The 21,524-nt window shown below is 41.6% G+C and overlaps 1 protein-coding gene across 23 annotated transcripts in view; it reads left to right on the forward strand.

Moving 5' to 3' along the window:
• Window positions 1-21,524, forward strand: part of RBFOX2 (RNA binding fox-1 homolog 2) — a 177,987-nt gene that overhangs the window by 140,491 nt on the left and 15,972 nt on the right. For 7 of the 23 annotated variants that reach the window (XM_077934987.1, XM_028745973.2, XM_077934988.1 and 4 more), the window contains 5 exons: window positions 7,918-8,010; window positions 10,683-10,743; window positions 16,010-16,063; window positions 16,184-16,276; window positions 17,394-17,526. In XM_077934987.1, coding sequence (XP_077791113.1) covers window positions 7,918-8,010; window positions 10,683-10,743; window positions 16,010-16,063; window positions 16,184-16,276; window positions 17,394-17,526 — 434 coding nt within the window. Of the gene's footprint in view, window positions 1-7,917; window positions 8,011-10,682; window positions 10,744-16,009; window positions 16,064-16,183; window positions 16,277-17,393; window positions 17,527-19,981; window positions 20,097-20,801; window positions 21,269-21,305; window positions 21,346-21,524 lie in introns of those variants that run through there. The other 16 variants (XR_013394391.1, XM_077934999.1, XM_028745971.2 and 13 more) reach the window with 9 other exon arrangements.

Genomic DNA, 21,524 nt, shown 5'->3' on the forward strand with positions numbered 1-21,524 from the left:
GCATGTGTTAAATCTTACTAAAAACAGGCTCTCACTGGAGAGAGCCTATAGTTATGCACACTTTTACTGTATAAATATTGATTCTTCACAGGAGCACCAAACATTTGAATTCTACAATATGCACAATTAAGGAGGAGATTATTGAAAGATTTCTAAGAAAGAAACCTTTTGAACAATTGAAATAAGAGTTTCCTTTGTTTTCAGCCAAATGTGCCCCATAGTTTTAGTAATTTTCATTGCGCTTGTTACACTTCCCCTGGTAATGTGCCTACCAGAAATCATAGCCATTGTGTCTTAAAATGCTGGTTTGTTCCAGTTTGCCAGTGAAAACACTTAATTTCTCCTCCCAAATGAATATTTTGGTTTCCATGAGAATAAGTTTGATTTCCCCCAGTTTACTCTAGGTTTTGAAAAATCCAAATTTCTTTAGATCTAGAACACTCAAACTTTGTCATAATGAACCTACTCAAGTCAATACAACAATTAAAGCATCCACCTATATTTAATTAGAAAGGAAAAGTGTGTTGATATTCTGTACCCTGGTCCAGTGAAGATGTAAGTTGGCAGGGTCAGGTAATTGAATCTCCCCCCTGGTAATTAAAAATGAACACTAATTATTAGACTTTGGAGAATCCTTTCTAGTGCTACGTGTTGTACAAAAAGTGCATGAGAGACTGGCAAGACACTGTTAGCACTACTTAAAATAGTAGCTTGAGAATCCTAGGCTCAACCTTTGTTTAGGTTCTGTACACATGACAGAACCCTACTGTATGTATATTGGACTAAACATAAATATGTATGTGCAAGATATATGGCCCTGCTGGACTACTGTTCTGAATATTCAGATTGGTCCATGTGTATTTCATGACCAAAGAATGACTAGTAGGGATGCATTGTGTGCTGATGGCTTAGCCTTGCTCAGTAAAGGCTGTGGCTTCATAAAAACTGCTGTGCCATGGTTGCTGTTTCCATGTTATTTGGTTCCTAACTATGCCTGAGAATTACATGGTTGCCTTCCTGCAGCTTGTTGCATGCATCAAATGACAGAACAGTTTACCTTAATTACTGATAATTTGATGTAATCAGGCAGTATAGCATGTGGGGCATAGGCATGTTTATGCTCAAGTTATTTTATAAAAAAAATTAAAGATACAACAGATATGTTGTATGTCTCTTTACTTATGGAGTAGTACAGGGGAACAAGTGATCTTGCACTGTTCTGCCAGGGGTTTTTAATTGGGTTGGCTCAATAACAGAACTTGTTTCATTGTAAATTACTTTGGGTTGCCCTAGGCAAGATAAAATGACTGACAAATTCAATAAGCAACAGTGATAATCTTCCCTCATCATACATCTAAGCTGCATTCTAGTTTAGTCAATATTACCCCTGAAAGAGATATAATAAAAACAAAGAGTCTTGTAGCACCTTAAAGATTATAAAATTATTGTGGCATAAGGGTTTCTCTCTGTCAAGGCAAGAGTCAAGAGCAGGTCAGCAGTAACTCACAAGGTGCCAGTGAAGTTAACTGTTTATTCCAAGAAACAAAACAATTCAGGCCTAGTGAGTACAGTAACCCTTCTCAATAGATCTTGCCCCAATGAGGCAGTTGCAAGGACTGAAGGTCCCCACCTTCCCACACCTCTGTCTTCTTTTCCCCTGGGTCCTTCCCAAGCAGTCAGAGACTCTGACTCCTTGTCTGACTTTGCTCCACCCTCTTCATACCTCTTCTCCCTCTGAACAGTCATTGTTGTCCCACCACCAATCTCCTGGTTCTGAGCCTTCTTCCATTTGGGGTTCCCCAGTTGGTGCCTCCCACCACCATGCCTCTGCATCCAGCTAGTCTATGACAATCTCTCTCTGACCCCCCCCCCCCCGAAATAGTGGTGGTGAAATTGTAAACGGTGAAGTTAACAACTGCTTTCTTTGAATGAACTACTGTTCTTAACGTAATCATCTCAGCCAGAACTGTTCTGCACTTAATCTCCACCCGACCTCACTGTTTAACAATTCTACCTTCCACAATTGGTATGTGTTACCTGTAAATCAGGATAACACTTTTTGCATCTGATGAGTGGATCATAGTCCATGAAACCTTATAGCAGGGGTTTGTTTATTCCTCTTGTTTCATAAAATTTATACACTGCTTGACTCTAAAAATAAACACTCAAAGCAGCTTAGAAGAAAAGCTAACACAATAGCATTATCAATAAGAAAAATGAACAACCATAGTTTAAAACTTTCAAAAAGTTAAAATAACAATGGATTAAAAAGAGATTAAACTTCCATCAACGATGGTGCCCTTGAGGGCTTTCATTGACGCCCTTGGGCAGGTTACCCAATCTCTGAACTTGTATTTAAAAAGAAGTGTCTAGTGCTCCTAGAAATAAAGTTTCTAAAGATGTAAAAAATAAATAAATATGCAGACACCTCCTAAGCAATTTCTGTGAGAAGAGAATGTGTGATGTGGCCATTTTGTACATTTTGCTGGTACTAAGGAATGATCCCTGTTGTTATTATACAGCAACACCCTTGTGAGTGTGTGTGAGCTCCACAATCAGGGCATAGCTGACTTCTTATGTCAGAGGTGGGGAGTTTTCCTTATTTTGTGCTGTGGCATGTCCCCTTGCCAGCCATTTTTTGACTGGGGCCCTCAGTACTCTCCAAATTCAAAATGTGCCCACTCTTCCAAAAAGGTTGGTGACTCCTGGCTTATAACATTAAAAATGTGATAGTCTTTACGGTGCTACAAGACACTATGGATTTTGCTGCAACAGACTATGCCCCTGGAAATAAATACGGTGAAGTTCTGCTTCCCTCACTTGCAGATTTCAGTTGTGTTTTTATATTCTGCTAATGTTAGGTCTGCATTAGCAGGAGCACTTTTCTTTGATTTTGCTGTATTCACATATGTTGTCTTGCTTTAAGCTGAAGCAACTCTGTCAAGCCCCAGTGTGTTTCAGAATTATTTCCACCACTCTAATGAAATAGCTTTACAGCAGCACGTAATTCAATCAGTGCAATGCAGTATTAGATGGGAGTTCCAGTCTTTAAACTGCAGATCTTGGAAAGTAGGATGGCGATAGGGTTCCTTTTTCTTCCCCTCAGCCACCTGGAACTTCATGCCAATCACTCATCTCAGATGGATTATCAAGGATGGCTAAAGATGCATATAAGTTTTGGAAGCAAGTAATCCTAATGCCTGGAATCTTTTTGACTATTTATCCAGGCTTCTGGCTGTTGACTGAGTCTTTAAAGTGTGTCTGTGTATATATAGATATATTTTAAAAATGAAATTATGGAAAATCCGTCCCAACACCATAAGATAAAGATGCTGCTTCTGAGGTGAATGTTCTAAACATAATAAAAAAGGGTTAACAATGCATGAGTTTCAAGGGGCTCCGTTTAGTTTTCTTTGGTTTTTGTTTATTTTTGTTTATTTTTGGTTTTATTATTATTTTTTCTTAATTTCTGTGTTCTGGCCACACCCAGGAGAATCGTCTGCTTTTGATTTCTCCCTTTACGGTTACATGGTAAATTTTCTTTCTCATTCTTCAGAGATGGAAACATTTTTAAAAACTCTGTATAATTATTATTTTTACACTGCTCATCCTGTTGCTTGTTATTTATTGCAGAATCTGAGGCCAGACTAAAAGGGTGATGGTTACTTGGGTGTCTTTTGGGTCCTTGAACAGCTCCTTAAAGAAAATGGGGTGTCCCTGGGCTGCAGGTGGTTTCAGGTTATAGGAGAGATTTCTTTATGAGCATTTAATAATCTACAGTTGCATTAGTTGGATAATTTTCAGCCAGTAATAATAAAAAGTAAAAAGCAAGTGTTGTTAAAAAAACAGGAAAAAAACCCACTCACAGACAACTGAACTTTAAAATTGGTAGCAAAGCCAATCAAAAATAGGTTTGTAGTAATACTTTGTAATATTATATAGCTTTGTGGATGCATAGTTGCTGCCTTCCTTCAACTTAACATTTTCTGTGATGTACCGCGCTCCGGGAAGCAGGCTGCTATCTGCAGCCTAGAGAGCCCTGCGGGAACTCCCGCAGGGCTGCCTAGGCTGCGGATATCTTCCCGAAGCGCCCCGCGCTCTGCTTTCAGCGCACCCCGCGCTCTGGGAAGCAGGCTGCTATCCGCAGCCGAGGAAGCCCTGTGGGACCTCCCACGGGGCTCCCTCGGCTGCGGAGATCTGCCCGGCGGCGAGGCGCTCTGCTTCAGGGTGCCCCGCGCGCCGGGCAGCAGGCTGCTATCCGCAGCCGAGGGAGCCCTGCGGAACCTCCCACGGGGCTCCCTCGGCTGCGGAGATCTGCCCGGCGGCGAGGCGCTCTGCTTCAGGGTGCCCCGCGCGCCGGGCAGCAGGCTGCTATCCGCAGCCGAGGGAGCCCTGCGGGAACTCCCGCGGGCTCCCCAGGCTTGCTGATAGCTTCCTGAAGCCTGGAGAGCAAGAGGGGTCGGTGCGCACCGACCCTTCTCGCTCTCCAAGCTTCAGCGAAAGCCTGTATTCGCCCCATAGGACGCACCCAGATTTCCCCTTCATTTTTGGAGGGGGAAAAGTGCGTCCTATAGGGCGAAAAATACGGTACATGAGCAATCTTCACCCAATAAAGGAATGCATATATTTTACTAATTGAGATGTCATTCAAACATCACAAAATATCAGTTCTAAAGAAACTTATTCATGCTTATGGACAGATGTTTTATGCTGTTTGGTGTTGTTGTTTTGTTTTCTTTAAAGCACAAACTAATAACAAATTAAAACAATTTGTAAATGTGACAGATGAGTATGTACATCTGTTTATAATATGTGGTTCCTGCCCCTCCTCCAAGGACTCAGGAACCCATTCATTGGACTATCCTATTGGAGAAGATTATCTCATTGTGTAGATAATAGTGTTCTGTTGTGAACCACCTTGAGATCTTCGGGTATAGGATGACATACTAACTAAACTAAACTAAACTAAACTAAACTAAACTAAACTAAACTAAACTAAACTAAACTAAACAACTAAACTAAAAACTAAACTAAACACTAAGCACTAAACTAAACCAAACGAAACCAAACCAAACCAAACCAAACCAAACCAAACCAAACCAAACCAAACTAATTGTATTCATTAAGTTCCTCGTGTATGTGGTTTTGGCCAGATAGCTTATCTGGAACACAGAGATTAGATTTCCTCCCTCCAGCTAGCATATCCAATATACTCTCATCTTCTTAGCAAAAGAAAGTTCCCCAACAAGCAGCAATTCTTGTTTTGAAGGAAATCAGTCTGTTTTCCTAGTAGGATGGAATGTGACTGGGGAAGTACTAGAGCAGAAGTAGGCTTTCTGAGAGCAGCCTCCAAGGGGCTGCATTTGGGGGGTGGGGAACGGAATCGCCCATGAAAGTAGAGTTGCAATTGCCAGCCACAGAACAGCTTCAGAATTGACCACATGCCTGTCTGGGGCCGAGAGGGCAGGAGAATGGAGGGTGCTGCTGTCAGCACCCTCAGCCCTAACACCTTCAAAACATTGCATGAAAGTTTGGGATTTGCATGTCTGGATAAGCCCTTTTGAGAAGAATTTGCTTAAATATCCAGTAATAATATTTTTGCTGGAGAATCCAGTGACCCAGTTTAATTTATCAACTGATTAAAAAAAAAATTTCTTTATCCCTTCCTTCCCATGAATAAGCTTCCCATTGAACTCTACAAATACAGGGCAGGAAACCCAGCTGTGAAGCAAAAATAGAGAAATAAATCCTTCACACAGTTGCCGCAGGGATGGCGAAAGGCTTGAGCCCTAACAGGTTCTCATTATAGCATCTTCAAGAGCACTTTAAAATGATGACCCACTTGCTACTTTAACTTAGTGAAAAATTAAAATGGTTCTCTAGCCACTGCACCTCATGTTTCATGTAAAGCCAAGGTAGATTCCCCCTCAAACTAAGTGTAAGTGTACTCCTCCACCTAAACAGTCCTGGGCAAGTCTACTCAGAAGTAAATCTAGTTGCGTTAAGTGGGACTTACTTCCAGGTAAGTGTGTACAGGATTGCAGCCTTCATTACCTAGGTTCCTGTTTCAGTATCAGCAGTTTCCATTATAGTTGACATACACTTTGTCCTTCCTGTTTCTGGGGTGAAAGAACTCGAAAAGATTAACTACTGCAGTGTTTGAAATGTGGCTGTAAAACTGCCACAATGATATTTTATCTAGCCATGGGCTAAGCCAAATGTCTACATTCTTGTGAATGGAACAACTAATGCTCAGACCACACTGCTGAAGCTAAATGGAAGTAGACTTGATCAATTCCTGGAGAGGAGACCAGTGGGACCCTCACCTACTTCTGAGTTTTCTAAAGGAAAGTAAGCTATAAATAAATAAATCATTTCAGCTACTATTTAGATATTATCATTTTCTATTAGCTTCTCATTTAATTAATTTAGTCTTCCTAGCTTGGTCCCTGTGAAAGTGTTGTTCAGCCCCATTAATGAGTATCACAAGTTTAGAAAATGGTCTGCTTTGTGACCGAAACATGGAAAGAAGTGAAAACAAAAAAAAAATTCCTTCCAGTAGCACCTTAAAGACCAACTAAGTTAGTTCTTGGTATGAGCTTTCGTGTGCATACAGAAGTGTGCATGCACACGAAAGCTCATACCAAGAACTAACTTAGTTGGTCTTTAAGGTGCTACTGGAAGGAATTTTTTTTGTTTTGACTATGGCAGACCAACACGGCTACCTATCTGTAAATGGAAAGAAGTGGATTAGGTGAAAGAAAGTTAAGCTGTCCTGTGCTAAATTAGGTGGCTACCCAGTTTTTCAGTTCAGTCCCAAGCTTCTGTGCTCTTTCCCATGTAATAGATTCTTTCCCCTCAGATTAAGTAGTTGCCCACTTAATGATGATATATGCATATTCTGCGGCATTTCTTTAAACAGTGTTCATTTTACAACTAAATGTAAGGTTTTTGCATCAGGAAAAGGAAATGTAAAGCTTGGATTGAAAAGATAAACGGATCAATTGTGTAGCAAGGTTTCTGCCATGTCCAGTTGCTCTACCATTTTAGGAGCATGTACAGTGGTACCTTGGTTGTCGAACTTAATCCGTTTTGGGAGTCCCAAAACCGTTCAAAAACCAAGGCGTGGCTTCCGATTGGCTGCAGGAGCTTCCTGCACTTAATTGGAAACCACGTCGGACATTCGGCTTCCGAAAAATGTTCGCAAACTGGATCACTTACTTCTGGGTTTGCGGTGTTTGGGAGTCGATTTGTTCAGGAGCCAAGCTGTTCAAGTACCAAGGTACCACTGCATAGTGTAAAGCCTTACAGTGTGTGTGTGTATATAGAGAGAGAGGGGAGGGGGGTTAACATCATATAGGTATGCGGTAATCAATAAAAGACAAGTCCAAAACTGCAATTTCTCCAGAGCTGCTGCAAAGGGTGTGACTTTCTTGCACAGCATTAAACTGTTGGACCACACTCCCTTTTTGTAGTGGCTTGTTCAAAGCACCTGCATGTGTGTCTCCTTGCCACAAAGAGGCAACTACTGAGAATGTTGTAGAGTCATGCCTTTGTAAGGTTCCGTGTGGCAAGAGGATTTCCAACTAGGATTTAATAAATTTTGTTCCGTCAAACTAGGAGCTAGTTTACTTTTCAAAATTTGTCTCGAGTAACTGTACTTTTTTTGGTCTGGCCTCAATTGCTTTATGTTTGTTATTATTTTAAATCTGATTACAACTTTTTTTTTTATTAAAAAAAATTTAAATTTATTTCATGAAACATGCATGAACCAAAAATGTGACTCTAGGAGAGTATTGCTAAGTTGTGCTGATGTCAATTTCATACTGTGATATTTTTTTTCTCTATTTATCTAGATATCAGTATTTCAATATATAACGATGTGCATGTTTTCCCCCCTTCTCCCGCTGCATGCAGGGATTCGGGTTCGTAACTTTCGAGAATAGTGCTGATGCAGACAGGGCCAGGGAGAAATTACACGGCACCGTGGTAGAGGGCCGTAAAATCGAGGTGCATGTCTTCAGTAATTCAATTTCTTCTTTATATTTATTCTTTTGTTTCTTTTTTTGTGTCTTGCCTCACTTATTTCACATTTGGATTCCTGTCTTGTGTGTGCGTGTGCGTGTGTTTGTGTCTCTGTGTTTTTCACTCCCCTGCCCCCCTGCACTGAGGTGTATAAAAATAACACACCCACCCAAATATATATCTATATATGTTTTGTTACTTTAGGTATTTTTCTTTTTCTCCTTTCTCTTAAGTTTGTTTCCAACCCACTCCAAATTTTTGACCTTCTGCTGTCTTGATTTTCCTTTGCTTCAGTTTATGAGGCTCCGACTTTTTATTGCCAATCCTGATCAAAACTAACGAAAAGAGCACTGTCCAATTTGTAACTTCTGTGTCTTAACAACAAAGAAGGGGGCCAGCCAGAATCTGCCCTTTTCCTCAGAGGCCAGTTCTCCTTCATATGAGTGTGACATTACATTAATTGCAGGAAGGGATTGACAACACAGGAAGAAACTTCCTTGGGCTGCTAGAATAATTTTTCTGGAGATGATTTCAGTAAGTAAATACACACTCAAAATTAGCTCTTACAATGTGCACAGAGTTTGATAAATGTGAATGGTTGTTAACCACGTGGGAAGTAACTGATTAATCAGTGGGGAGAAAAATATATTCCCTCATATTGAAGGCTAACTGGCCCCTTTCTCTTTTCCCTCCCTTTTTAAGAGAAAAAAGTACGAAATATAGGGGGGGAAACTTAAAGCCGCCGTTTTGAGTAAGATGTCTGCATATTTTGCTTTTTTGTTTTGTTTTTTTGTTTTGTTTTTGTTGTTTTATTTCCCTTTTCAATGGTTTAGTGTTTAGGGCCCTTCACTTGACTCACTCTTTCCATGGTAACTATACACAATGCTGGCGATGGTACGAGTTGGCGGTAAGTGAAACAAAAGTGCTAGAGGAGAAGCTTATTTCTTTTCTTTTTTTTTAATGCAAAACAAAATTAAGAAAGAAAAAAATCCATCTGCCATTTCACATTAACACTACAAAATGTGATTTGACTTGTTGTCCCCCCCTTTCCTTTTCCCCTTCCCACCCCAACCCACCCACCCCTTTTTATTTTCAATGCTGTTGAGTAATGCCGCCTGGACTTTGGATGTACATACCGTTTTGTATAAGTCTGAGCTGTTTGATTACTGACTTCCTGGTGATTTCCCTTGCACATCTTACTCAGAGTTACTGAACTCCAGTTTGGCTGGTTTTTATTAATGCACCCATACCCTTCCCCTCTCTATTCTCTCCCTGCCCCCTTTTTCTTTTCTTGCTCTGCCTCTCTCCAAACCTGTGATTGTTTTTCATTTTTCCTTTCTCCCCTTGCCATTTTTTTTCTTCTTCACTCAGTTAAATGCAGCTGTTGGTCTCTCTTTGCTGACTGGTGGTTTCTGATTGGTTTTGGCCATTTTTCCTTTAAGTGCTTGTATTGCACTCTGCTGCAGCAGCTGATTTCAGGCACTCGCTCCATCTTAATGATTGTCTGTGAGACCTCTCCTCTCTCTCCCCCTCCCTAGCCCCATTAATCGATTGTTGTTGTTGTTGTTTTTCTTTTTTTATGTGTGTTTTAACAGCATGCTCTCAGTCTCATCGTTGTTGTTTCCCATTCTTTTTAAATGTATGATGTTTATACTGTTTGGGGGCTGAAATTAGAGTAATGGGTTTCCAGGCTCCCTTCTTCCCTGCCCGAGCTCACTCTTCTGTTAAACGTCAGAGGGCATCTAAGACTCCATCTTGGAATCGGCCTTGTGGCTTTTCCTTCTGTTACGGCTTAGGATTTCGAAATGTCACAGATTCTAGCTCAGCCTTCACCCTCTTTGCAAGAGCTCTGAGGCTGTGTCTGACACGGGGCTGCAGTAATTTGGCTTTGCCCACCGCTCCCATGTTTTTCCAGCACCATTTCTGCTGTAACACACACTTGCTGCAGTGCTTAGAAGGCTTGGGGCTATAAAGAGCTCAGAAATGAGGGTGAGTGCACTACGAAATCAGGAGACACCTTATCAGTTTCTAAATGGTGTTTGTTTTTTTGTCCTCCTCTCAAAAGTCAGCAATTGGAGATGGGTGCGCCAATATCTCAGGATATCCTGAAACTGGGATGTAGGCCAGGCAGCCTTGCTTTAGGAATCCAGAGTGGAGGGAATTAGTCCAAGGCACCTGGGATATCCAAGCTCTCCTTCCGCCTGAATAGATGTCTCCTCTGTAATATTAGTAGGCCACTGCAGTTCAGTGAAAGGCTACTAAAATATGAGACAGAAGGCTACTAAAATATGAGACAAAGTTGTTTTTGTTCATTACTTCATACCAGTCAAGCTGGACGTGGAGAAAATAGCAATAGGGGGAGTTTTTGCCCTTTGGATCAGTGAGCATCAAATGCCCAGTTCAGTCAAAGGTAGCAGGGATGCCTGAGAAAATGTGCTCTTTTTGGCCTTTTCTTTCATGCCAGAATTAAAATGCCAGAATTAGATTGGTTTGCAATTTTAATATTTAATTTAATGGCAACCTGCAAAAGTAAAATTAAATGTGCTGAATTTTTAAACAAGTTTAAAAAAAACAAAAACACACACAAGTTTTCACCATTTTCTCTAAAGTCCTGTGCTTCCTCCCCTCTTCCCCCCTTTCCTCCTTTTTACTTTTAGGTTAATAATGCCACCGCCCGAGTGATGACTAATAAGAAGATGGTCACACCGTATGCAAACGGTAAGAGGAAATTCTGCTAATAATAAACAAGGTTTATGGGGGAAGAGCTAAGCTATTGGGACTGTTCTTCCTTCCCTGGATTTCAGCATAATAGAAAGCTTTGTTGGAAGAATAGCATCTTCAAAATCTTTTGTGACTGGTGTGTATAAACACTGAAGTAAGATGCCTGTTTTTCAAAGGGTAAGAGAGTACCCAACAGCTATTATTTAATGGTATTAGAATTCGTTTTGAGCAAGGAAACTTAATGTTAAATATAGATTAACAAGTCAAACTGTAGGGAATTACGAAAACTTTGCCCTTGCCATTCCCTGGTAAATTAGTGAGAAATGATCAACATGAAAAGTTCCATCACTGCTTTTAGAATGGGGAGGTATTTAAAAAGTGGACCCAATATTTAATAGTGGGAAAGGATGCGGACAAGGAAAGGGCCTAACAAATACACATGCAGATCTGTAATTCAAAATAAAAATATTTCTCTTCCCTTATCCCTCATACAGACCTTTCCACAAAGACCTTGGGAGAAATCATAAAATGCTAGGTTAGAAGGGTGAAGTCCAGTTTTGTCTGTCCTAGCAAGGACAGACAAAACTGCCAGTCTCTTTGTGTGAATTAACCTTTCCTATAATGCTCTTATTTGACCATGTCTGTGTTACACAAAAGCTTATTGCCAAATACTGTACCTGAACAGCATTTGATAATGGCAATGCACCTGTTTCAGCACTTGCCGTTTAACTATACTAATTCTCAAGAGATGGTATGAAATGAAACACATGAACTTTGATCTTCCTGAAAATAATTGGTGTTGACCTAGAAGTCCATAGTACAACAGCCACTATAAAAGCACTTGTAGGTGGCTAAAACAAAACTGGAGGCAAAAAGGTCCAAATTCTCAGCCCCGCTGTCTCCTAAAAGTAGCTCTTGGTCTGGCTTAGTCACCATTAAGCTCAATCACCATTAAGTGAGAAATGCTAGTTACTAATTTGGGTTGAATAACAGCATGTTTTAAACAAGGTTCATTGAGAAGGGTATATTTGCTAAATCTGTATGCTGTCTGGTTGGATAGGGATGGTGTTTGTGTTTTTCACAGAATTGTAAAAGCTGAGTTTTCATGCAGCTGTACATTGTCTACCCACATGCTTGTGCTAAGCCCTTAGTCATATTAGCTTTCTTGTTGTGACAGCACAGAGGCTTTGTTCCAAAGGTGTGCTATATATTATAATGCATTGCACTGGCATGTTAATTAGTTATGCTGAGATGATATAGCTGCATACCCCTGCCAGTAGCCTAATATAAATTCTCAAGAATGGCAGATCTTTGAAGTGTAAGTAACTTTATCAAGTAATAAAAATGGAATCTTGTAAAAAACTACAGTGAAATAGGGGTTACTTAGGAAATATGCCTTTGTGGTTCAGTTATACGTTCTCAAATGGCATTGCAGGCACCCCCAAGTTAAAAATAAAACAATGATTTTGTGCATGTGCACATATAACTATTTATAATCTATATAAGAAAGCCAGTTCCCCACATTCATCATACTTACTTTCATTACATAAAGGGGACGGAGGGGATGGACCCAAAGCAAGACTCTGCAGATGAAAAGTTAGGGCCGGCTCACTTCTCACTGGTTCTCATTTAAGTCCTATGAGACAAAGTAAATGGGCTGCAATCTGAAGTACAGCTTCTCCCATGTAAAGTAGTGTGTCACTTGGAGGCAAAAAAACCCCAACAGCAGGTCTTTACAGATAGGAACTACAGAGAAGCAGCCAGAACCTGTAAAGGCCATTGGCTTGTGTGCTCTGTCCTTTTGCTACACTGGTTAATGGGGAAAAGGACAGATGGCGCTAGCATTCTGCACTTACAGATTGAACTAGAAGCGATTGGGGTAGGAGCTCAGATGTGTTTACTGCAAATGCTCTTGTATTCATAGGAAGGCTGCCTCACACTTTGTGAACCATAGACAGAACTGTGTTCTACCTGCACTAAAAAGAAATTTGTCCCCCCCCCCCCTGCATCTAATATAATAATATTGCTATAAGGAACTACTTTGTACTGAGCTAGACTGGTAATGGCTCTCTGAGCTCAGCACAAGCTTTTTTCCTCCAGTTGTGTTACCTGCTAAGAATTTTTAATTGGCAATATCAAGGATGAGTCATGATTGTAGTTCATGTCCTCCAATACGGAGCCACAGCTCCGCCCCACAAGGATGTACAAGAATTCCCTTGCATTTAATTCAATCATTGGTCCATCCAGTATAGTACCGTTTACATTGAATAGTAGCAGTTCTTCAAGTCTTTGGCTGAGAGCGTTCTTGATGTTAAATATCTGTGCTTTATTATACAGGTGTGGTCCCTCAATGGTAGCAGTATGGGACTGTGTGGGTTACTGATATATTCCCCTCCTGGCCTCTAGCATTACATCATAAATCTACTAATCTAGTACAGTATTATAAAAACCACCCAGACTCCAAATTCAAATTTGTAATACTATGTGTACTGCACATGGTTTGCACAGCTCTGACCCATAAGTTTTCATTCAGTTTATAGGAACATAGCGAGTTAGCAGCTGATCTCTGCTACATTATTTTGTTTGTTTGACGTTGCTTTTTGTTGGGTAAATATTTAAAAATGCAATTGCAGAGATGTTTTTCATGCCCACAAATTCAGAAGTAAATGTTGAAGAAGAGAAAATATATAATAATTAGAATAATAGAATTGTAGAGTTGGAAGGGACCACAAGGGTCATCTAGTCCAACCCCCCGTGAGGCAGGGACCCTCCCTGAGCCATGAAGTGTACTTGGGCATTATGTTCTTGGTTGGTTAGTGTCAGCCCATTTTGACCTGATCGGTTCATGGTTTGTGTGTTGATCTCAATTTCGCTTGTCAGTGTAGCGTTGCTGGATTGGGCTTACTTGTGCCTCTAGTGAACAAAGGCAGAAGGCGCTCAGCTCCTAGGCAGGCCTTGCACACAGCAAGCACAAGAAAGGCCAGAACAGTGCCTGCCTGCCTGCTCGCCTGCCTGCTCGGCCTCCCACCTTTCTGTCCATTCCCAACAGCAAGGGCCAGTGTACTGGCTGGCTGGCCTCCCTCACCCACTTGCTTGCTTACTCTGAGGCTGCCTCAGCTCCTGACAACCATCAACCCCTGGCCAGCCCTAGAGGCACCATTTGCCTGGGGAGCTTGAAGCCAGGACTGCTGCAACAGCCGCACAAGCATTTGGGAGGCAGAGACACAAGAGGGCATTGAGGGAGGGAGGGAGGGAGGGAAGGAAGGAAGGAAGGAAGGAAGGAAGGAACACGGCACACCAGTTGAAAACCACTGCCATAGGCCAAGCTTCATGTGAGACCACTCCAGTGCTTCCTTCCACAGCAAGCACCTCTGCATTTCAATTCGTCCATGCCTATGGGAGACCATGTACTGGTGAACAAGGGGTGTTACCCTCCGAAAAGGAATCCCCTTCAGAAATCCCCCAAATACAACCAGTACATTGGATGCCAGCCTGCATTGCAAAGGGCAACTGGTCCACATCTGGAGAACCAGCGTCTCTCACCAGCATTCATCTTCCAGACACCCGTCTACAATCCACATCTACCAGGCGACATGGAGGGCCTTTCTTAAATGGACCAGGTGCAAGCAAGTTCCAGCAGAAGCCACCTCCCATCCCTGACTTATTAGCGTTTCTACAGGAAGGCCTTCAACAAGGGCTCAAACCTAATACACTTTAATGACAAGTAGCAACCATTTCTTCTATTCTGACATGGCTGATTCTGGCCACTTACCCACTGGCAAAACACTTCCTTTGTGGAGTACTTCTCCAGCGTCCTCCAGTTGTTTATCGCTTTCCTTCCTATAATCTTCATAAGACACTCTCAGCTCTCCATCACTGGGTCATTCCATCTGAAGTGATCCAACTTTTTTACCCCATGCCATCCAATTTTCTTAATATTTTGCACACTTGTTGAATGATCAAAACTAAGTTTAAATCTAAATTTTAATTTTTTATTTATGAAGGTTTGAAATTTCAAAAATTAGAGCTACCTGCAAAATTTCATCTTGGGATCTCAATGGGATGACATAAAAAATATTGTACATACATGTCTGCCTTATTGGGTTTTATTTAGTATACATGGGTCTTCTTGGAGTAAAATATGACTGAATAAACAAGACTTCCAACTACAATATCAATTGCTTCAGGCATTTCTTTAGAAAGTTATTCAATTAAAAGGTGTCTATAAAGCTAGTCAGGCTTTTCTCTTAACAATGTGATCTAAAACCAAGTGATAATTCTATCATGCAATAGCAAGCTAACGCTTTGAAAGAATTCTTGTTTGTACATTTCATTTCATGAAGTACAACAAAATACATATTTAAACTTAGTTCTGATAATTCAACAATTGTACAAAATATTAAGAAGATTGGATGACATGAGCTAAAAAAGTTGGATCACTTGGTATGGAATGACCCCACCCACCTTTGAGCCACTGAAACAAGTCCACTAGAGGCACAAGTAAGCCCAGCCCAGTGATGCTACACTGGGAAAGCAAATCTACCCTTCAGGTAGGTACAATGGTACTTCTTTTTGGTAGAGGAGCTCTGAGGCAATAGTGTCTTCAGTTTAGCACAAGGAATTACAGTGCAGAAGTTCAGAAACTTGTATGATTCTAACCAACACTTGCTGCATGGCAGCAGCAATCATAAACTGACACCCCCGTAGTTTATATGCCTAGTTTTGGAGGTGGCCCTTTCCAGTTAAGTCAATGTGCAGTGCATCTGCACCAAATACTAACTCTCACAACTGCATTGTGAGCCAGATCTATTAGGAGAGGCATGTCTCTTGTTCTTTCAAATGTTCATCATCACAGTTAACACTGAGAGCTCACCACCAGATGTTCAAAGATCTCAGGCCTTAATTTCACAAATCGTTTGTTTTGTTCTTACTGTAAAACAGCTTGTAGTAGTCGCTTTAGACTTTATCTTTTTCATTTGCTCCCTTACTCCAACCATTACCTTACAAAGAATAAAGACTCATACTTGAGCTGCAGGAAGTAATTGCACATAATTTTTACCAGAAGGAATCAGTTGATTTTCTGCTTCTTCCATCTGTGTCCAGAACGTGAGAATTTGGGAAAACCTAGCCTGCCTTTATACACAGCAGCAATCTGCATGGAAACAAGAGGGGGATATGCACCAGAAACTACACTGCATATATCAAGCTGTTTGCTCTTCCCCTGGGGTAGATCTTGATGCTCCCTCTGTCTTTATTCTTTCAGGTTGGAAGCTGAGCCCTGTGGTTGGAGCAGTGTATGGCCCTGAATTATATGCAGGTAGAAAACGTTGATGCGTCTCTTTCTGCTATTTAACTGCAGTGGTGTTTGTTTGTGTTCTCAAACTGCTGTTTCTTTATAACCTTTTTACATTTTTTATTCTTTTTAAAACTAAATTAGCATCCAGTTTTCAAGCAGATGTCTCGCTGGGCAATGACGCTGCAGTGCCCCTGTCAGGAAGGGGGGGTATTAACACTTACATTCCTTTAATCAGTAAGTAGCCCCTATTGGCCCCTGTATTGTTACTGTGCTTGAGTAAACAGTGATCTGTTAGCCCTCTTATTTTCAGTCTGTATAATATGTACTTGAAAGGATGGGCTTTGTTAGAAAGTGACAGCACTTCTCTGGGCAGTGGCCGTGACCCTTTCCATCTTGCAGCACACCTGCAAGCCTGCTTGTGGCTGGGCTTGCCCCAAGTTACAAGAGTGCTGTAAATCATAAGGGAGGAAATGTACATGAAGGAACCAATTACTTTAGAACTGTAGAAGTGAAACAGGCTGCACTCCAAAGTACATATTATTCAAGCTACTAAACTGCGAGTCCATCGCAGGCCCCCTTGTGGCATGCGCCTGGAAGCACCTTGGGTTGGATTTGTGCCTTGTGACTGACTGGCGCCTTCTGGGTATCATCTGTCATCGCCTTGTGTTCCCAGCTGCCTTCTGAGGTTTAGACATGTTTTGCCCTGAGCCAGTTTACTCCAGCATGAAGTGTAATAAAACAGGGCCCAATATATACGAAACCACTTAATGGTCACCTATGCCGGAAGGTGGGCTCTTGGTAAACTGGCACATCGCTATCAATTTGGCTGCATTACAGGAGATTCTTAGGTCCTCTCTGTACTTAAATTGAGTGTGGGAAGAATACACACACGCGCACACACACAAAACCTCGTTGTCAGTCCACCAGTTTAAGAGGCTCATAATAACAGACTTTTAAAGCCCGCCTGCCCCCAGTATGTGGAAGAGTCACCTGCCTGTATAAGTGGCAACTCTCTGTGCTTCTCGGACTGTTTCTAACCAGACTGCATGGCATTATTAAAATGGGGTGGAGGAGGAGGAAAACAGTTTGCAGTTTGTGATGAATGAGGCATGACACAGCATTAATCCCTTGCATGCCAGGCCTCTCTGCAACCCTGCCTCCCCTTCAAGGCCATGATGTAGCGAGAGGTATGCAATGTCATTGGGGCTCAAAGCATGCTCCTTTGCAGGACAGGTGCGAAACATTTCTCCAGCTCTGGAGTTGCGTATCGTTCTAGTCAAAGATGGCTGTGGTTAACTGGGCGGACGTAGTGATCCTTCTCATATCTTTCCTTGTCTGTCTGTCTTCACAGTTCCCGGCTTCCCTTACCCAACTGCAGCCACCACAGCAGCCGCATTCAGGGGAGCTCATCTGAGGGGCCGAGGGCGGACAGTGTATGGCGCAGTGAGAGCAGTACCTCCAACAGCCATCCCAGCTTACCCAGGGTAAGGGTTGGAAATCAACACGCAGTTCTCCGCAGAACCTGGGAGTTCTGCTGAACCCCTAAAGAGGGGGGGAAATGAGACATGATGGATGGTGAGAGTCAGGATATGCCAACACCAGAACACTCTGCACCCAATTGCCTCTGGAAAGGGAAGTCCAAAATCTTAACATTTGTGACTGGGGAAAACTTTAACCGTCTTTTGGGGGTGCATCAGTGAAGGGCAGCTGTTTATCTTAACATGTCAATTCCGCTGTCATGTGGTAGCAGTTCGGCTGCATTGGTAAAGTAATATGCCTATAAGAGTTAAGGAAAGGGTGTAGAGTCTGGAGTGAGGCAGCTTCTGCACTCTAAAAGTCCAGTATCGTTGTTATCCAGGAGTGGCAAGCATTGATTCTCAGTTTCATGGTATTCTTCCTGGAAACGGGACACAGAAGAGACATTCAGCTACCCACAATGGATTTGCTTTCTTGGTTGGAGACATTTTGAGAAGAGTTAAAATAGAGATCTATCAAATCTTATCTTTAAGATAGGATAAAGGAAGGGCTGAAAAGTGTATAAAGTCCAGTTTTTAAAAAGCAAAACGAAAAGCATTGATACAAAGTGTGTCTTAATGTGTGGCCTTACTTCCTTGGCCTTTGGTTATTTCCCATAGTGTGATAATGAATCTGTAGCAACCAGCGGCTCTATTGTTATTTAAAAAGTAAAGCAGCCCACACCTTTGAAATAAAGTTGTTGGGGTTTTTTTAGCCTTGACAGGATGCCAGAAGCTCAGACATTTTTGTTGTAAGATTTCACTTTGCACCCTGAGGAGGCTGTTTTGTCTGTAATGCTGTTCTCCAAGCATCTTTCGCAGATTAAAATCCTTCTCAGAGGAAACCTGAGCAGGAGAGAAACCACCTAGACAGGGCAAGTTAGAGCCTGTTTCTCTCTGACTGGGAGCAGTTAGATACCAAATAGCCTGCTGCAGAGGTGGGCAATTGCAGCAGAATAAAATGCATGCAACTTGGCCAATGGCACGGAAAGGGAAACACTGGGAATGGAAGTAGGAAAAATGGGGAGTCTGCCTTCTTTTGACCTTGGCTCTGGCACTGCCTCCTACTAGCATAGATTATAACTGAGGAAACATGGACCTCAGCAGAAAAAAAGTTCTCCATTCCTGGTCTGCTGTCATAGTGATATATAGGAATGCTCTGGGTCATGGTAGTTCAGTTGGAACATCTTAATAACTAACAAGATTGGATTGCTGTGCCCGGAATTTAAAATGAGTTAAGGGAAGCAATATACAGTTGCCAGATTTTCATTTCTTTTACAATAGGAGATGGTATAATTATAACTTGCTTACTGTACCACTCTCATTAGTAGCAAATACCTGTGTGGAGCATCCTTCTTGATCTGTACAGGAAGAATTTCTAGAGCAGTCCTTTGATATTTCCCCCATGAATTAATCCTGTAGTATCCCTCTTGCACTGATTCATGTGTAGGTCGTTTGCTGTGCTTGTTGTTATCCCTGATAGTAACGGCTAGAATGTTCCTAGAAAAGATGCTGTCCCTGATAGAACATGGGAGAACATCTTCAAAATCTCAATAAGATTTAAATTGAACATTTAAATCCAGCGTAGTGTCAGAGTTCCAATCCCAAATGGGTCTCAGAATATAGATAGAACTGTACCTATTCAAGTGATGTTAAATTATACACTAGTTGGGGAAAGACAATAGTAAGCAAGCTGCTCCCTCAAACTGCCCATAACTGTACTAGTTAATTTTGTAAAATTGACCAATAACTCACCTTCAGTCGTGGTTGTCATCAGGAAACTCCTGTACAGCAGATGACAAAGAAAGTTTTGGTTCCTTCTGGTAGAGAAAAGAGAATTTTTGATGGTAGAATTTGCCTCAGTATACTAGGCCAGAGAGGGAGAGACAGCTTTGCTAGTGAAGCAAATAAGTTTCTTTTTCTGAGGGCATAATCACTTGCTGATAGGTAGTACATAACTTTTATTCCCTCCCCCAAGTGTTTTAAAATGAACCTTTATAAGAGCTGAGTGTTTTTATCCATCTGGTAAACTGTTGAAATTTAGCAAACCACTAGATTCTCTGCAACTCATTCTTATACAAGGTGTCGTTGAAATAATCGTGAACATACTTTGTTAACAAGATGGATCTGATAAACTCAACCCAGCAATGAAAGGCCCCAGATTTTTTTCCTTGTAGTGGCCTTCTTCTCGCTGCCGAATCAGTGTTACTTTCTTTGTTAAGTTAGCGTCATCAAGCCTGTTTGTCCACATCAGCTGTGTTTTTGTAGATCAAAGTGCCACTTTGTCTGTAGGGAATGGATTATGACCATAATGAGACTGGATACCACCTGATCACTTAAACTTTCATCACTGTAGAAGCCTGATGATCATAAGGCAGACTTACAGTCAAGCTATACTGGCCTTGTTGTTTGTAACTTCCTGTAGGTGGGTATATTGTGATCAGAGTGGGAGAATCTTGGCATCATTTTGTACTCCAGTCGGCATATGGAAAAAATTACAAGTAACACTGCCTCCTTCCTCCTAGCCTGTGATAACATTAACTGGTAAGCCAGAGACATGCACCCAAGGATCTCATATATGGAGAACTAATGCTTTTTAATATGAGTGATTTAGCATACAGCTTATCCAAAGGAACAAAGCAGGAGAAAGCTGTGCAATGCTAAAGCATGCATTCATAACCAGGGCTGTGGCAAACCCTCTTTTCCTTCCTTGTCCTCCCCTGGTCCCCTGCCCTACCAAAGCATAGTGCTTTATACTATGAAATATTGCAGTAGGTGTTGGGGCTTTCACGTCTCCAGTTTTTCGCTTCTGGAGGTGCTGGGAGAAACTAATTAGTGGCTGTTAGATGAGAACTTCTGTTCACCTAAACTCTCCAGGTGCTGCTTTCTGCTCTGGAATGTGTCGTTACTATCAGGGATTCCCCTTATTTTTCAATTTTTGGACCTTAGATCAGCCACCTAATTATCTCCGCTTTTGAAAGCAATGCATTGTGGGTATTTCTTTCTTGGTTACATGTAGCTGTGCCTGCCTGGATCAAGAGTTTATTTATTTGGATTTCCCCCCCTGCCCTGAGGTGTTAAATCAGTACTTTTAAAGTACTTTGCATGCTTGTGTGATCAGCCAAATCTTTTCGCATGTCTAATGTACAGGGTATATAACAGGTGATGTATGGATATCAGAAAGTGATCGCACAAGGGTGCAAGATGCATAATTATACGCAACTTTTGGTGTGCTTCTGACCTAGGTGGACTCCAGCCCTTGATGAACTCCTCCTAAAGAACTTGTTGGTACTATCTGAAGCCCATTACATGAAGCCAGTTTGTCCATGTGTTTTAGAGGGTTAACTAAAACCCTGGTCCAGGTTACCAGCTAGAAGCAAGGTTTCTCAAGTCGTGTTTCTCATCTTCAGGGCACTGGGTCCTTTAAAAAGAAAAGAAAGACCAACACACTATTTTGTATGACGATACAAGGATTGTTCTTTCCCCACCCCCCCTTTGCATACTGTCTCCCCTTCTGCCCTGCCCGCCTGCATGCTGTGGAGGATGACATGGAGCTGTCTAGCGTGCGTGCGCACACACAATCTCTTGCTGAGTTGCTCCTGCCCGAAAGCCCAGGTTATGGTTTCATACATCACCTGCCTGTGTAAAATGCATGTGCATGCTGCCGTCCTCAATAACCGGAATGTGTTTTCTGTTCTTTTTGTTTTGTTTTTTTGTTTTTGTTTTGTTTTTGTGTGGATTTTCTGCAGTGTGGTTTACCAGGACGGATTTTACGGTGCTGACCTCTATGTAAGTACACACACCGGAACCTTTTCATCCCCAACCAGCCTTTTTTTTTTGTTTTGTTATTGTTGTTGTTGTTGATGTTTTTAGTTTGTTTTTCAAATATAATTTACTTTGATTTTCTTCTTCCTTGTGGATATATACATTTATATATTTAAGAATGCAAGCATGTTTCTCTGTCACTG

The sequence above is a fragment of the Podarcis muralis genome, chromosome 10 (assembly GCF_964188315.1).
Source record: "Podarcis muralis chromosome 10, rPodMur119.hap1.1, whole genome shotgun sequence".
Classification (NCBI taxonomy): domain Eukaryota; kingdom Metazoa; phylum Chordata; class Lepidosauria; order Squamata; family Lacertidae; genus Podarcis; species Podarcis muralis.